Here is an 18,884-nt window from a genome sequence, read left to right as displayed (position 1 = left end):
TTAAAGAACTTTCGGGCTGTTTACCCTTTTTAAACTTTGTTCCTTTTTTCGCACATTTTACTTTACACCTTTTTTCACTCAAAATCTCTGGACACTGCACCCTAGACCAGAGGCGCCTCGGGTGAGGCTGGCAAATTCACTACTTCGGAGTAGCCAATGATAACTGCCACAACTCTAATGTGGGGCGGACGAACCAAATATACCGCACCTCCTTCCAACCGTAACATAGAGTTTTTTGAGGCTACTCTGATCTTTATCCCTTATGCCAATGGTCATAAGGTGTAACTAGTGTCCGTTTTTCTATTTTTGATAACTGTTAACTAACCTTGGGGAACAAAACGGAGACTCTGATCCCTTATCCCTCCTTTGATTAATCATAATTTAGGATGCACCTGGCCCCTTACAGCCCAAGGCCGCTGCACAGTCCATTGGTATCCTGGGATGGCAGGACAGTACATGACACTGACTGAACTCAGTCTCTGTACCTCGTCTCACCCTCTCGTAGGTGCCATGCTGCTGCAGAAGAGGGAGGCTCGGGGTTTTGGAGCTCTTGAGGCCCCCACTCTATCTACTAACGCAGTTTAGGCTGGAGTGAGACAATTTTCTCATCTGTGAAACTCTATAATATGATCTCATTCAGAGGACAGTATTGCTTTATTCTCAAAGACCTCATTGCCTCCTGTGGAGCTCACCACGGCAGCCAGGCCTCAATACCCCCATCTCTCTTAATAGAGTCTCACTTTTTTGGATCAACGTTGATTCTTGGCCAGACTCAGCTGTCCCATGAGCCTTAAAGGAACATCACACCTATAGACAAAGTATCATTCCAGGCTATCTTCAGTGACCCCCAAACTTTAATAGTCTCAAACTTTGGAGCACTGTCTCAATAGTACTTCAGTGATCTCATGAGCATGAACAGAATCTCACACCTTGCAGCATTGTCTCATAGTACTTCAGTGATCTCATACGCATTAACAGAGTCTCACACCTTGGAGCACTCAGTACTCAAGTGCTGGTGAATCTTAGCAGTCGCGTCAATTTTCCCACAGCCTGGAGTAATCTCACTCCTGCTCAGCTTTTATGGCTGCAGAGACCTTAAATAAGTCTCACACCTGGAGTTACTCTAGAGACCAATAACCTTTACTCGATATTCAGAGCTTGGAGCACAATCTTATCCCTTCTTCATTGATCCCGGAGAGCTTTATGAAGCTTCATGCAAATGAACAGTTGCACTCCTGAACAGCCATCTTGATTTTTAAGGAGCCTTATTCCTGCACTGGCTTAATGGCCCCTGAGATAGTGCTTAATTTGTGTTGTTGGATGCAGGTGGTGGGCACTGGTAGTCATTTTTTGAGAAATCAGGGTTCACTTTCCAGCATCATAATTTGACTCGGAGCAAGAGAGCGAGACGATTCAGAAAAAGGCGAAAGATAGAAGAAAGGAAGGATAGAAACAGAGCGAGAAAGGATAAAAGGCAGGAAGTGCAGGGTGGTGTAAGAAGGAGGCATGAGGTGGAATCGAGATTAGGCAACACTGAGATTCGTCAACCCTGCCACTCGACAGCACAGACAGCAGACTCCTGACAAAAACCATTCATTTTCTGCACTCACTGCATTGCTTAAGCCTTAAGAAGAGCTCTCTCTCTTGGTGCATAGTCCCACTCCTGAGCAGCCATTGATAAATGCTCACAACATTGCGCTCAGTCTCACTCCTATCAAGGCGCATTACACTTTAACTAGATCTCTGATTCCTGTCTCCCTTTTACCTCCTTATCACCATAGACTTCGTTAGGGTTTCATTCCTTGGTGCACTGTCCTCACTCCAGCTTCTGTGCCTAATTAGATGCATGAAAACCATTTCTCTCTTTACCATTTTTGAAAGCATCATTTGATGGAGTTTCATGGCTCATTCTCAAACTTGTCCCAGCTATCCCAGTGACTTTATTGAGGTCTTGCACAAAAGGGATGATGCTTCTTTCCATTAAGTAAGTATTTTTGCCGTAACTCCCCCCGCTGAAGAGACCATACCTATGCTATGTTGTAGGTGGCTTCTAAAATGTGATCATTTTGAACCGTGATCCTGCCAATCACAAACGGTAAGGTGCGTCAGCATGTTGACGACAACGCAGCTTCCATCTAACTTTCACAAGTGTGAGATCAACTTTGTTTTCATGCTGAGCGATCTTTTTTTCCTGCTCTTGCTTTGGTGACCTTGTCGACTCTCTAATTGGGGTGCAATTTTAAGGCTGTAGAACCCTTTGTTGAGGTCATTTTTATTTAAATTGGGGAAGCGGCTGGTTTTTATCTTCGTAAATAGAGGCAGCACGTTCCTGCTCATTAGGTGAGATTGTTATTTGGGTTTAATTGCCCATAAGAAATGTGGCTGTAACATACAGAAAGCGGTTGGTTTTTAATAATTAAGGCCAGGATACAAACTAATATACTTCCCTGCTATTACAGCAGATATTGCTCGCTTAGAATATTGCCACAGCTGTCTATTTTGATAGCCAAGATTTATTGCGCCACATAAGGTATATTTATTCATATGGGCTAACATGCCCTTGTTTTTAACACATGTTATAGTGCATTGTGCACTTGGTGGTGGTGATCAAGTCTTTTATTCTTTACACATATTGATTTGAGCATGCAGGTTGTGCAACACGTCGTTTTTCTTCCTTTACTTTTCCTCACTATTTAATCACATCTTTGGGTCCACCACAGCACCACCACAGCATCACTCAGCACCTCCACAGCATCACTCAGCACCACCACAGCATCACTCAGCACCACTTGGCACCACCACAGCATCACTCAGCACCACTCAGCACCACCACAGCATCACTCAGCACCACCACATTATCACTCAGCACCACCACATTATCACTCAGCACCACCACATTATCACTCAGCACCACCACAGCATCACTCAGCACCACCACAGCATCACTCAGCACCAGCACAGCATCACTCAGCACCACCACATTATCACTCAGCACCACCACATTATCACTCAGCACCACCACAGCATCACTCAGCACCGCCACAGCATCACTCAGCACCACCACAGCATCACTCAGCACTACCACAGCACCACTCAGCACCACCACAGCACCACTCAGCACCACCACAGCACTACTCAGCACCACCACAGCACCACTCAGCACCACCACACCACCACTCAGCACCACCACAGCACCACTCACCACCACAACAGCACCACTCACCAACACAGCACCACGCAGCACCACCACAGCACCACCACAGCACCACCACAGCATCACTCAGCACCACCACAGCACCACTCAGCACCACTCAGCACCACCTCAGCACCACCTCAGCACCACTCAGCACCACCACAGCACCACTCAGCACCACCACAGCACCACTCAGCACCACCACAACATCACTCAGCACCAACACAGCACCACGCAGCACCACCACAGCACCACCACAGCATCACTCAGCACCACCACAGCACCACACAGCACCACTCAGCACCACTCAGCACCACCTCAGCACCACCACAGCACCACTCAGCACCACCACAACATCACTCAGCACCACCACAGCACCACTCAGCACCACCACAGCACCACTCAACACCACCACAGCACCACTCAACACCACCACAGCACCACCACAACATCACTCAGCACCACCACAGCATCACTCAGCACCTCCACAGCATCACTCGGGGCCTCCACAGCATCACTCAGGGCCTCCACAGCATCACTCAGGGCCTCCACAGCATCACTCAGGGCCTCCACAGCTTCACTCAGGGCCTCCACAGCATCACTCAGGGCCTCCACAGCATCACTCAGGGCCTCCACAGCATCACTCGCGGCCACCACAGCATCACTCAGGGCCTCCACAGCTTCACTCAGGGCCTCCACAGCTTCACTCAGGGCCTCCACAGCTTCACTCAGGGCCTCCACAGCATCACTCCGGGCCTCCACAGCATCACTCGGGCCTCCACAGCATCACTCAGGGCCTCCACAGCATCACTCAGGGCCTCCACAGCATCACTCAGGGCCTCCACAGCATCACTCGGGGCCTCCACAGCATCACTCGGGGCCTCCACAGCATCACTCAGGGCCTCCACAGCATCACTCAGGGCCTCCACAGCATCACTCGCGGCCACCACAGCATCACTCAGGGCCTCCACAGCTTCACTCAGGGCCTCCACAGCTTCACTCAGGGCCTCCACAGCTTCACTCAGGGCCTCCACAGCATCACTCCGGGCCTCCACAGCATCACTCGGGCCTCCACAGCATCACTCAGGGCCTCCACAGCATCACTCAGGGCCTCCACAGCATCACTCGGGGCCACCACAGCATCACTCAGGGCCTCCACAGCTTCACTCAGGGCCTCCACAGCTTCACTCAGGGCCTCCACAGCATCACTCAGGGCCTCCACAGCATCACTCGGGGCCACCACAGCATCACTCAGGGCCTCCACAGCTTCACTCAGGGCCTCCACAGCTTCACTCAGGGCCTCCACAGCATCACTCAGGGCCTCCACAGCATCACTCAGGGCCTCCACAGCATCACTCAGGGCCTCCACAGCATCACTCAGGGCCTCCACAGCATCACTCAGGGCCTCCACAGCATCACTCAGGGCCTCCACAGCATCACTCAGGGCCTCCACAGCATCACTCGGGGCCTCCACAGCATCACTCGGGGCCTCCACAGCATCACTCGGGGCCTCCACAGCATCACTCGGGGCCTCCACAGCATCACTCAGGGCCTCCACAGCATCACTCAGGGCCTCCACAGCATCACTCAGGGCCTCCACAGCATCACTCAGGGCCTCCACAGCATCACTCAGGGCCTCCACAGCTTCACTCAGGGCCTCCACAGCTTCACTCAGGGCCTCCACAGCATCACTCAGGGCCTCCACAGCATCACTCAGGGCCTCCACAGCATCACTCGGGGCCACCACTATCGGCCTCCCTCTATCTATCACCCTCACTCTATCTATCTATCGCACTCACTCTATCTATCTATCGCATCACTCAGCACCACCACAGCATCAATCTGTGCAACCAATCAACAACAACTGGTTCAAATATGTTCTCTCAATGTTTCAAGCTTTATTACAAATGTCACAAAAAGATGTTAATATTTCACTTCTGTTCTTGAATTTTTGTCAAATACATTGAACATAATCTTCACAAAAGTCATTTACAAAAGTTTAAGCTATTGGCATTATAAATTACAATAACTTTCATTTAAGTATTAATTATTTAAAAAAAAGTAAAAGCCATTGTTATTTGTAATATCAATACATGTAAGTCACGTAAATACAACACATATTGCAGTACAAATGCTATAGGTGTAACATTTGCGAAAGTTAAAACAATTGGCATTGTCAATGACAAAGCTATTAATTTAGCTATTTTCAAAAGCAACACAATAATTTTAAAATTATCATTTACAATACCAATAGCTCAAACTTTCCTAATGCGAGACCTATTGCATTGCAAATGCTTGTGTTTTGATGCAGGTACACATGCCTGTCTTCTGATGGAGGACACGCCACCCTGTCTTCTGATGGAGCCGCGCCTCCCTGTGTGCTGATGGAGGCACGCCTCCCTGTCTTGTGATGGCATGGCTCCTTGTGTTTTGATGCAGGTTCACCTGCCTGTGTGCTGATGGAAATAAACAAAATAAGATGCACGTGCTGCTACCTAATTAATCGCCCTACTTCTGGCAAAACATATGAAGTGAAACAAATGTTTGTATGATCAAAATGTATCGTTTTTTTATTTTATTTTAACTTCTGTCAATTATTCATTTTTTGTTTGGAAAATTAAATTTAGCCAAATTCATATTTTAAGACCTTATGTACAACAAAGAACAGAATGACATGTACTCGAATTTCTATTTACAAATAAACAATCAATATACATTTCAACGTTATCTCATTCAAACAGTCAATCATACCACTTTCACACCGCAATATATACAAAAAACAGACAATGACTTTAAAAGCCTGAAATAACCAAAAGTTATAAAAAATATCGATAGGTTTTTGTAAAATACAAGAAATGTTCATGGCTTTGTTGTAATTAATCATATTACAACTTGGAAATAATTTACATATTTTCTTCATTGTCTGTTTTTTGTATATATTAAAATATGAATTTGGCTAAATTTAATTTTCCAAACAAAAAATGAATAATTGACTGAAGTTAAAATAAAATAAAAAAACGATACATTTTGATCATAAAAACATTTGTTTCACTTCATATGTTTTGCCGGAAGTAGGGCGATTAATTAGGTAGCAGCACGTGCATCTTCTTTTGTTTATTACTAGCTTGTGGCAAGCTGTGCTGTTGGGAGCCCAGACCCAGTGGTGTTGTTAAATGTGTGCTGATGGAGGCATGCCTCCCTGTGTGCTGATGGAGGCACGCCTCCCTGTCTTACGATGATGGCATGTCTCTTTGTGTTTTGATGCAGGTACACCTGCCTGTCTTCTGATGGAGCCGCGCCGCCCTGTCTTCTGATGGAGAAAGGCCTCCCTGTTTGCTGATGCAAGCGTACATGCACTACCGTCGCAGAACGACTAACCAGGAGCCACATGGAGTGTGTCCAGCTCAGACATCCCAGCCAGATATTCCCTCGAGTCCCCTGGAGAAGCTTTGTGGCGCGGCTGGTGGTAGTGCCTCCTGGTATGTGTTTCAGCTGTTAATTTCTCTCATGAGTAAGGTGTGCCCAGCTGCTTTATACTGGCTAGACAAGGTGGACCTAGATGATATTACAGGTGCGCTCAGTTGCTTTTTGCTGGATAGAGCAGGTGCGCCTAGCTGCTTTTACTGGATAGAGCAGGTGCATGTAGCTCCTTTTCACGGCTAGAAAAGGTGCAGCTAGCTGATTTTTGATGGATAGAAAAGGTGCACTTAGCTGCTTTTTATATCTGGAAAAGGTGCACCTAGCTGTATTTTACTTGCTAGAAAAGGTGCACTGAGCTGATTTTTACAGGCTAGAAAAGGTGTACCTAGCTGCACGTTACAGGCTAGAAACGTGTACCTAGCTGCTGTTTTACTAGTGTAGGGTTGGTATGGTTCCCATGCCTCGCTAGATCTACATTTTAATAAAATCAGGGCCACTAGAATTCTGCGGCAGGAGAGGGTCAAATTATGTCGCAGGGTTAAGTAAATTATGTGACTGTTAGAAATGGGATCCCTGGCTGGCCAGGGCTTGCGCCAAAGTCAGTCAGAGACCACCGCTTCCAAGTCAGGGCAAGGGAGTTACACACCAAGATAACCCCTACTCACCCTCTAGGTAACGTGGCATGAGCAGCAAGGCTAAACTTGGAGGGGATATGAGTTAAGTATTTGCGCACGCACCCCAGCAACAACACCCAAGGCCCACCACAAAGGAAACTCCACACAAGGTTATATATAAAAATATCCTTTGTATTACCAAAACACATTAGATAAAACACACACTTTACACTGTGCCAACAGGCACGGGCAGAATTTACAAGGGATATGTACAAGACAGGGCCACTTGGACCACTGTCAGGAATCAGCACTTTTAGAACTTAGAATACAATACTTGTAGGCCTAGAACTTAAACATAGAGCCTAACGGACAGTACCTCCCGACCTGGTTGCAGGGATAATGCGAGTGACCTCCTTAGTAAACTTGAGCGGGCGGCCCAGCGAAGCGGCACGACTCAGGGGAGAGTGGTGCGGCTCGAGGCTTGAGCGGGCCACCGGCAAGGTACAAGCGTTTCTCTGGGGCGACCAATGTGTGCGGCTCAGAAGAGGAGGGGAAGGCAGGATGCAGGCGACCCAGCGAAGCGGCGCGGCTCAGGGGAGAGCGGTGCTGCTCGAGGCTTGGACGGGCTGCCGTGCACGAGCTGCCGAGGGGAATGAGCGAGGCACATTTCAGCGAGGCCCCAGGGGCCCAAGGGAGATCAGACAAGTCCCAGCAATTTGTCAGGGAAGGCACAATAGAGTCCACTGGTCCTGGGACTCTGGTCAGGGGGCGAGCTCAGTATCACGCCCTTGGAATATCACTTGGAACATAACAGAAAATCACTGTAGCACAACACAAGTAACTACTGGTAATCAGGTAAGTACTCCCTACGCAATCCTAACCACCTTAGGAACAGGTCACGCAGGGAACCAGGACCTCACTAGTACCACCTGTACTAGCAAGAACAACCAACTAAATATCACCACACATTTAGGGGTATAGACCTGGGGACAAAACACATGATGTATCAACAACACATTCAGCGGTGTAAGGAACACATGACGCATCAACACACGTTCAGCGGTGTAAGGAACAAGGCACATGATGCATCAACAACACATTCAGCGGTGCAGGACAACACAATAGCGCAAACATCACATTAGCCACCACCTGTGGCAGTCCCTAGGCCAACTGGCCTCTCTAGGGCTAGGACGCCCTGTGTCCAAAGTCAGGGGCCTAAACGTGGCAGTTGCCCACAAAGTGCTGGGCAACTGGTGCAAGCAAGGATGGGCCAACGTGGGAGCCTCGCAGGCTCTGCATAAACAAATGGCCCCTGAGCCTCTCTGGGCTCTCAAAGATACTTGTGTCGCCTGAGCCACACGTGGGCTCTCAGTAAATCAAAAATGCCCCCTTGAGCCTTTCTCAGGCTCGAAATAGATTGTGGCCTTGTCAGAGCCTCGGGGCTCACGAACAACTCGGGTGGGGTAAGCTGGTCCCCCTCCTGGGGACTCCTGAGGGCAATGGTGCGCTCTGAGCCTCTCGGGGCTCAACAAACAAATGCCACCTGGGATCGGGGAGCCTCAACAGGCTCCGGCAGCAACTGCAGCGTGGTGGGATCCCCCTCCCTCTGGGGGACCCAACTCGAACTTGGCCCCACGAGCCTCGGGGCTCGAAATCACAATGCACCAGCGGGGGGAGGGGTGGGGGGAGCACCGGCAATGTGCTCCGACGCCTCCCCCTCTTCCCATTGTAGCACAGGGCCCTCCACTCACCGGGTCTGTGGCGGCTCCTCTCTGGTGGCGGGCATTGCTGGCGGCCCCGGGGCCCTCCCTCACTCCTGGGAGCCCCGGGCCGCGGGAGGCCACAACTTGGCCGGATTCTCTTCTTTCCCGGCGGCAGCCAATCGTGGCGCAGCGGCGGGCGGGACTTCCCTCCAAAACCGGAAGTCCCGCCCCGCGTCAGGCACCGTAGTGCCTGGCTTCCTGTTTTGCAGCGCTCAGGCCGCGGCGGTGAACACTTGGGCATAACTGAGGGGTGGCACCCTCGAAGTGAAAACTAAACGTAGAGGCGAGGTGGGCACTCGCTAGGGCAGCCATAAGCAGGGTGGCACCTGCAAAGCAAAATAAAGCGCTCCGAGCGCTAGGGAACAACACAGCGCTTTCAAGCGCTAGAGGCAGAATAAAGCGCTCCCATGCGCTATAAGGCAAGTAAAGCGCTCCTTGCGCTAGGAGGGGAAAGAAAGGACTTTCAGGCGCTTGGAGGGTAAATACAGCGCTCCCAAGCGCTATGGCAAACAAAGGTCCAGCAAAAGTCCTTTAGGAGTCCAGGGGCTGGGCAGAGCCCAGGGGAGGCAAGCCTTCCCCTGGGCCCAAGCAGCAGCATGCCCCTGGCAGATTCAAGCAGCAAACAAGAACATTTTCATGGGGTCACAGACCCTCTTTTATACACCTTTTCTTTTGTCTGTAGGTGCAGGGTAGGGGCAGAACCAGTCGCAGCTGGTCTGTGAGCACTGTTGATGGCTCAACCACCCCTTTCATTCATCAGGCAGGCTAGGGTCATCAGTCGCACCACAGGGGGCGGAGCCAGCATTGTGTGGGGGAAACCCAGCCTCATTCAGGACACAGGTGCAGCCCCTCCCTCACATCAACATGCTAATCTCTCCATTCACCACCGGGGCAGACCCACACAGACTCCTGGAGCCTGGCATCCCAGTCAGCTCCAGCCAATCGCACGCCAGCACCTTCACAGCACATACTCAGCCATGTCTAGAAGTGGCGCTTCCGCACAAGACACATACACGCCGCACATACCATTGCGCAGCATTCACTCTCACCAGTTCGCACATGCCAAACTTGACCATGCACGCCTCACGCATCAGGAACTACCAGGGACACAGACATTCCCCATGCATTCCTAAGGGAGAGCAGGCCAATTTCACACACGCACTCAGGGAGAGCACGCACTTTACACTGCGCCACAGTGTCAAAGTGCGCAAAGACCAGAAATCACTAGGCAAAAAGTTCAGGGGTGAACCTGCCAGACGGGCCAAGTCCAACAGTGACAAGAAAAGGCAAATTATGCAACATAATGCTTCACATTTTGTAGTAGTATTTCTTCATTATTTCTGCATTTTTTTACTTTTTAAACACTGTCAGGGGATTGGTTGCACCTCATTAGTACTAGTTTGATACCCAAATATAGCAATAAACAACAGAAAGGTGGACAGTCCAGATTTGCAAAGGGCATGGCTCTGCACGGCAACACGTGTCGCTGTATTTTGTGTAACGTTTGAACTGTTTAAGCTAGAAACAAGATGTTGTTATAGTAAAAATCTGCAGATTATGCGACAGGCGATGGATTATGTGGCAAATCTATAATTATGCAAAAATCACTGCAGCCGCACAATCACATAATTTCAATTGTTCTGAATATAAATCAAGGGTGGCATGGGAACTACACCAACCCAATGTTAGGAATCCATCCTTTCCTGAAATATGTCTCCTAACCCCGAATACAGGGAAGGGTCTCCCCTAATGTCCAGTGCTCGCGGTCTATGTGCTTCAGGCTTGGCCTCAGACGAGCGGCGCGGCTTTTCTCCGGGGCTGTCGCATATCGAGAAGGAAATCAGGCCAAGAACAAGAAGAGACCCCAATGGCATGAAAGTGAAATGATATTGTGGGACTGGAAGCGAGACCTTTGTAACAGAGGCATTTTGGCCTAACTCCATATGTCAGAGCTTTGCACTAATAAACTGAAAGGCCAAATGTGCAGGATTGTGGCTGTGAGAGTCCCAAAGGGGAGAGACCCCACACCAAATAAAGAAAAACTTTGCAGGCCAGCATTTAAAGTTCAAATTATAAACGTTCATTAAAAATAAAGATTCATAATAGAAGCCAAATTCAAATCTGCATTTACAACGCATAGAAATAAATACAATTGCGAAAGGTCATAACATGGGAATTACCATAAATACATGAATAGTTCAATAATTACCTCGCATAAATCTACTCACTTCATAAGTCAAAGCCGAGTAATGAACAAGAAGACTGGCATGGAGCCTGCCTCCAAGAAAAGGGGTTCATCAGCCACAGTCTGACTTGGGAACTGCTCAGATCAAAAGTAAAGGGAAGTCTAATTATAAAGTTAGATAACAGTCCCACAAGTGGACTGATCGGTATGAGTTTTAGAAAAGTCCTTAAGCATCAATCATTCAACAGACTGTCATGGAGTCTGCCTTTGAGAATCGAATAAAGGTCTGGCACTCATCCCAGAAAGGGTGAACTTTGACCTCTCAGAGCATACTCGACAGTGTGAAGGGTTCCATGGGGCTGGACTAACAAGGGTACATGACAGCAACCTATCATCATTGTAAAAATTTGGCTACATAAAATAGGTTTCTTTAAAAACACCCAAATCTTGAATAAATGTGACATGCCCTTTACTCTACAAACATTACATTGTTGGGAATTACATTTTAAGTTGAATGAAACACCGCTGGGGCTTCGGCAGTCGCAACTTTGAATATTGCGACAAGACCATCTCCACGAGGCTTTCTCAGAAGCGAAGAGACTTTCTTGCCATTTATAGAGCGTGTGAAGCCCTGGAGAAGGTGTCCTGTCGAGCAGCAACTGCCTCTGTTCCCTAAAGTAATTATTAGATTACATGGAATACATTATTTCTAAAATGCCCCAATGACCACCTGACAAGGAGTGAAGCCAAGCCTTGAGGAGCTTCCTAAGGGCTCAGATCTGAAATTGACCGAGGGTGGGGGGGTTCCACAGTAACCGCCCTGACACGACTCTCGAAAGTTTGAAGCTGGCCAAAACAGTAGGTTCGCCTCTAGTCAGCTGGCTGGTAATGTCAACATTTATTCCAAGGGTAGCCTGTATGGCCCGGCGAACAATGCACAGAGACGTATGATCCATGAACACATGATGGATGGCCCGGCGTACAATGCACAGAGACGTATGATCCATGAACACATGATGCATGGGCAGGCGAACACTGCACAGAGACATATGATCCATGAACACATGATCGATTACCCGGCGAACAATGCACAGGGATGTATGATCCATGAACACATGATGGATTTTTTTATTATTATTTTGAAAGTTTTATATAGCGCGGACAAGATCCTTGCAGATATCAGAGCGCCTTACACAGAGAAGTACATGAGCATGGTTAAAACAGATACATCAATAGGTCAAATTATACAAGTAGGTGGCAGCTAAGCCCAAATAGGTGGCTACAAGGCCACACATGTGAGTAATAGAGCAGTTAATACAAAATCAAAAGGGTCAAACAAGTAGTATAGATCGGTGCAGAGTACTAACAGATAGTAGTTCAGGTGTATTTAGCCATGAGGATAGCTTTTACTTCATTTTTAAAGAGTGTGGTGGAAGAGATAAGTCTTGTTTCGGGCGGGAGAGAGTTCCAAATCCTGGGCGCCATTCCCGAGAAGGAGCGCTTATATGTTTTTTCCTTCCGGAATCTTCGAGGTTTCAACAGAAGCTTGTTTGAGCCTCTGGTATTTCTAGTTCCTCCAGAGATTGTCAGTTTCTGAGCGAGGTATCTGGGTGAGTTTAGATGTACCGCCTTGTGTGTCAGGCAGGCGATTTTCAGATGTATTCTAGCTTCAAATGGCAGCCAGTTCAGGGATCTCAAGTCCGGGGTAATATGGGAGTATTTTTTTAACCCAGTGATGAGTCTCGCTGCAGCGTTTAGAGAAGCTCTTAGGGGTGCGGTTGTAGTTAGGGGGAGTCCACAGAGGGCGATGCTGCCGTATTCAATTCGAGGGATGACTAGTGCTTGTACTGCGGTTTGGAAGTCCTTGGCTGGGAGGAAGGGTTTAAGTTTCCTCAGAGTGTTGATCTGGAAGTTTGCTCCCTTTGTTGCCTTGCTGATATGTTGCTGCATGTTCAAATTGGTGTCGAGTGTTATGCCTAGGGATTTTGCTGAGTCCACGATGGTGGGTTGGACATTGAGTGCAGTTAGGTCTTTAAGCCAAATTTGAGTGGTGGAGGCCTTCGCTGGAGGTGAGATCAGAAGGAATTCTGTTTTCAGGGCATTGAGTTTGAGATGATTATCGGCCAGCCAGGATTGGGTGCATCTGATCGTTGAGTTCAGGAGCAAGATGTCCTTGGGGGACTGTATTTTGAGATAGAGTTGGGTGTCATCTGCGTACATGTGAAAGTGTACATTGGATGCTTGTAACACTGCACAGAGACGTATGATCCATGGACACATGATGGATGGCCCGGCGAACACTGCACAGAGACGTATATCCATGAACACATGATGGATGGCCCAGCGAACAATGCACAGAGACCTATGATCCATGAACACATGATGGATGGCCCAGCGAACACTGCACAGAGACGTATGATCCATGGACACATGATGGATGGCCCGGCGAACAATGCACAGAGACGTATGATCCATGAACATATGTTGGATGGCCCGGCGAACAATGCACAGAGACGTATGATCCATGAACACATGATGGATGGCCCGCCGAACAATGCACAGGGATGTATGATCCATGAACACATGATGGATGGCCCGGCGAACAATGCACAGAGACGTATGATCCATGAACACATGATGGATGGCCCGCCGAACAATGCACAGGGATGTATGATCCATGGACACATGATGGATGGCCCGGCGAACAAAGCACAGAGACGTATGATCCATGGACACATGATGGATGGCCCGGTGAACAATGCACAGGGATGTATGATCCATGGACACATGATGGATGGCCCGGCGAACAATGTACAGGGATGTATGATCCATGGACACATAATGGATGGCCCGGCGAACAAAGCACAGAGACGTATGATCCATGGACACATGATGGATGGCCCGGCAAACAATGCACAGAGACGTATAATCCATGAACACATGATGGATGGCCCGGCGAACACTGCACAGAAACGTATGATCCATGGACACATGATGGCTGGCCCGGTGAACACTGCACAGAGACGTATGATCCATGGACACATGATGGCTAACCCGGTGAACACTGCACAGAGACATATCATCCATGGACACATGATGGATGGCCCGGCGAACAATGCACAGAGACGTATGATCCATGTACACATGATGGATGGCCCGGCGAACACTGCACAGGGATGTATGATCCATGGACACATGATGGATGGCTCGGCAAACAATGCACAGAGACGTATGATCCATGTACACATGATGGATGGCCCGGCGAACACTGCACAGGGATGTATGATCCATGGACACATGATGGATGGCCCGGCGAACAATGCACAGGGATGTATGATCCATGGACACATGATGGATGGCCCGGCGAACACTGCACAGAGACAAATGATCCATGAACACATGATGCATGGCCCGGCGAACACTGCACAGAGACGTATAATCCATGGACACATGATGGATCGCCCTGGCGAACAATGCACAGAGACGTATGATCCATGAACACATGAATGATGGCCCGGCGAACAATGCACAGAGACGTATGATCCATGAACACATGATGCATGGCCCGGCGAACACTGCACAGAGACGTATGATCCATGAGCACATGATGGATGGCCCGGCGAACAATGCACAAAGACTTATGATCCATGGACACATGATGGATGGCCCGGCGAACAATGCACAGAGACGTATGATCCATGAACACATGAGGGATGGCCCGGCTAACACTGCACAGAGACGTATGATCCATGAACACATGATGGATGGCCCGGCAAACAATGCACAGAGACTTATGATCCATGAACACATGATGGATGGCCCAGCGAACAATGCACAGAGACGTATGATCCATGAACACATGATGGATGGCCCGGCGAACATGGCACAGAGACTTATGATCCATGAACACATGATGGATGGTCCGGCGAACAAACCACAAAGACTTATGATCCATGGACACATGATGGATGGCCCGTCGAACAATGCACAGAGACGTAGGATCCATGAACACATGATGGATGGCCCAGCGAACACTGCACAGAGACGTATGATCCATGGACACATGATGGATGGCCCGGCGAACAATGCACAGAGACGTATGATCCATGAACACCTGATGGATGGCCCGGCGAACAATGCACAGAGACGTATGATCCATGAACACATGATGGATGGCCCGGCGAACAATGCACAGAGATGTATGATCCATGAACACATGATGGATGGCCTGGCGAACAATGCACAGAGACGTATGATCCATGCACACTTGATGGATGGCCCAGCGAACACTGCACAGAGACGTATGATCCATGGACACCTGATGGATGGCCCGGCGAGCAATGCACAGAGACGTATGATCCATGAACACCTGATGAATGGCCCGGCGAACAATGCACAGAGACGTATGAATCATGAACACATGATGGATGGCCCGGCGAACACTGCACAGAGACGTATGATCCATGGACACATGATGGATGGCCCGGCGAACAATGCACAGAGACGTATGATCCATGAACATATGTTGGATGGCCCGGCGAACAATGCACAGAGACGTATGATCCATGAACACATGATGGATGGCCCGCCGAACAATGCACAGGGATGTATGATCCATGAACACATGATGGATGGCCCGGCGAACAATGCACAGAGACGTATGATCCATGAACACATGATGGATGGCCCGCCGAACAATGCACAGGGATGTATGATCCATGGACACATGATGGATGGCCCGGCGAACAAAGCACAGAGACGTATGATCCATGGACACATGATGGATGGCCCGGTGAACAATGCACAGGGATGTATGATCCATGGACACATGATGGATGGCCCGGCGAACAATGTACAGGGATGTATGATCCATGGACACATAATGGATGGCCCGGCGAACAAAGCACAGAGACGTATGATCCATGGACACATGATGGATGGCCCGGCAAACAATGCACAGAGACGTATAATCCATGAACACATGATGGATGGCCCGGCGAACACTGCACAGAAACGTATGATCCATGGACACATGATGGCTGGCCCGGTGAACACTGCACAGAGACGTATGATCCATGGACACATGATGGCTAACCCGGTGAACACTGCACAGAGACATATCATCCATGGACACATGATGGATGGCCCGGCGAACAATGCACAGAGACGTATGATCCATGTACACATGATGGATGGCCCGGCGAACACTGCACAGGGATGTATGATCCATGGACACATGATGGATGGCTCGGCAAACAATGCACAGAGACGTATGATCCATGTACACATGATGGATGGCCCGGCGAACACTGCACAGGGATGTATGATCCATGGACACATGATGGATGGCCCGGCGAACAATGCACAGGGATGTATGATCCATGGACACATGATGGATGGCCCGGCGAACACTGCACAGAGACAAATGATCCATGAACACATGATGCATGGCCAGGCGAACACTGCACAGAGACGTATAATCCATGGACACATGATGGATCGCCCTGGCGAACAATGCACAGAGACGTATGATCCATGAACACATGAATGATGGCCCGGCGAACAATGCACAGAGACGTATGATCCATGAACACATGATGCATGGCCCGGCGAACACTGCACAGAGACGTATGATCCATGAGCACATGATGGATGGCCCGGCGAACAATGCACAAAGACTTATGATCCATGGACACATGATGGATGGCCCGGCGAACAATGCACAGAGACGTATGATCCATGAACACATGAGGGATGGCCCGGCTAACACTGCACAGAGACGTATGATCCATGAACACATGATGGATGGCCCGGCAAACAATGCACAGAGACTTATGATCCATGAACACATGATGGATGGCCCAGCGAACAATGCACAGAGACGTATGATCCATGAACACATGATGGATGGCCCGGCGAACATGGCACAGAGACTTATGATCCATGAACACATGATGGATGGCCCGGCGAACAATGCACAGAGACTTATGATCCATGGACACATGATGGATGGCCCGTCGAACAATGCACAGAGACGTATGATCCATGGACACATGATGGATGGCCTGGCGAACAATGCACAGAGACGTATGATCCATGCACACTTGATGGATGGCCCAGCGAACACTGCACAGAGACGTATGATCCATGGACACCTGATGGATGGCCCGGCGAGCAATGCACAGAGACGTATGATCCATGAACACCTGATGGATGGCCCGGCGAACAATGCACAGAGACGTATGAATCATGAACACATGATGGATGGCCCGGCGAACACTGCACAGAGACGTATGATCCATGAACACATGATGGATGGCCCAGCGAACACTGCACAGAGACGTATGATCCATGGACACATGATGGATGGCCCAGCGAACACTGCACAGAGACGTATGATCCATGAACACATGATGGATGGCCCGGTGAACACTGCACAGAGACGTTTGATCCAGGGTCACATGATGGATGGCCCGGCAAACAATGCAGAGACGTATGATCCATGAACACCTGATGGATGGCCCAGCGAACACTGCACAGAGACGTATGATCCATGAACACATGATGGATGGCCCAGCGAACACTGCACAGAGACGTATGATCCATGGACACGTGATGGATGGCCCGGCGAACAATGCACAGAGACGTATGATCCATGAACACCTGATGGATGGCCCGGCAAACAATGCACAGGGATGTATGATCCATGAACACATGATGGATGGCCCGGCGAACAATGCACAGAGACGTATTATCCATGAACACATGATGGATGGCCCGGCGAACAATGCACAGAGATGTATGATCCATGGACACATGATGGATGGCCCGGCAAACAATGCACAGGGATGTATGATCCATGAACACATGATGGATGGCCCGGCGAACAATGCACAGAGATGTATGATCCATGAACACATGATGGATGGCCCTGCGAACAATGCACAGGGATGTATGATCCTTGGACACATGCTGGATGGCCCGGCGAAAAATGCACATGGATGTATGATCCATGAACACATGATGGATGGCCCGGCGAACAATGCACAGAGATTTATGATCCATGGACACATGATGGATGGCCAGGCGAACAATGCACAGAGACGTATGATCCATGAACACCTGATGGATGGCCCGGCGAACAATGTACAGGGATGTATGATCCATGAACACATGATGGATGGCCCAGCGAACACTGCACAGAGACGTATGATCCATGGACACATGATGGATGGCCTAGCGAACACTGCACAGGGATGTATGATCCATGGACACATGATGGATGTCCCAGCGAACACTGCACAGGGATGTATGATCCATGAACACATGATTGATGGCCCAGCGAACACTGCACAGAGACGTATGATCCATGGACACATGATGGCTGGCCGGGAGAACACTGCACAGAGACGTATGATCCATGGACACATGATGGCTGGCCCGGTGAACACTGCACAGAGACTTATCATCCATGGACACATGATGGATGGCCCGGCGAACAATGCACAGAGACGAATCATCCATGTACACATGATTGATGGCCCGGCGAACACTGCACAGGGATGTATGATCCATGGACACATGATGGATGGCCCGGCGAACACTGCACAGGGATGTATGATCCATGAACACATGATGGATGGCCCGGCGAACAATGCACAGAGACGTATGATCCATGAACACATGATGGATGGCCCAGCGAACACTGC

At 49.3% G+C, this 18,884-nt stretch overlaps 1 protein-coding gene across 2 annotated transcripts in view; it reads left to right on the top strand.

Moving 5' to 3' along the window:
• Positions 1–18,884, top strand: part of LOC147725805 (uncharacterized) — a 279,608-nt gene that overhangs the window by 77,649 nt on the left and 183,075 nt on the right. For both annotated transcript variants that reach the window (XM_086959982.1, XM_086959983.1), the window contains exon 3: positions 6,461–6,672. In XM_086959982.1, the coding sequence (XP_086816108.1) occupies positions 6,582–6,672 (91 nt within the window). In that variant the 5' untranslated portion in view covers positions 6,461–6,581. The remainder of the gene's footprint in view (positions 1–6,460; positions 6,673–18,884) is intronic.

This window comes from Lissotriton vulgaris, chromosome 3_1, assembly GCF_964263255.1.
Source record: "Lissotriton vulgaris chromosome 3_1, aLisVul1.2, whole genome shotgun sequence".
Classification (NCBI taxonomy): domain Eukaryota; kingdom Metazoa; phylum Chordata; class Amphibia; order Caudata; family Salamandridae; genus Lissotriton; species Lissotriton vulgaris.
The sequence above is the reverse complement of the archived record's forward strand: the minus strand, read 5'-3'. Positions and strand labels throughout refer to the sequence as shown.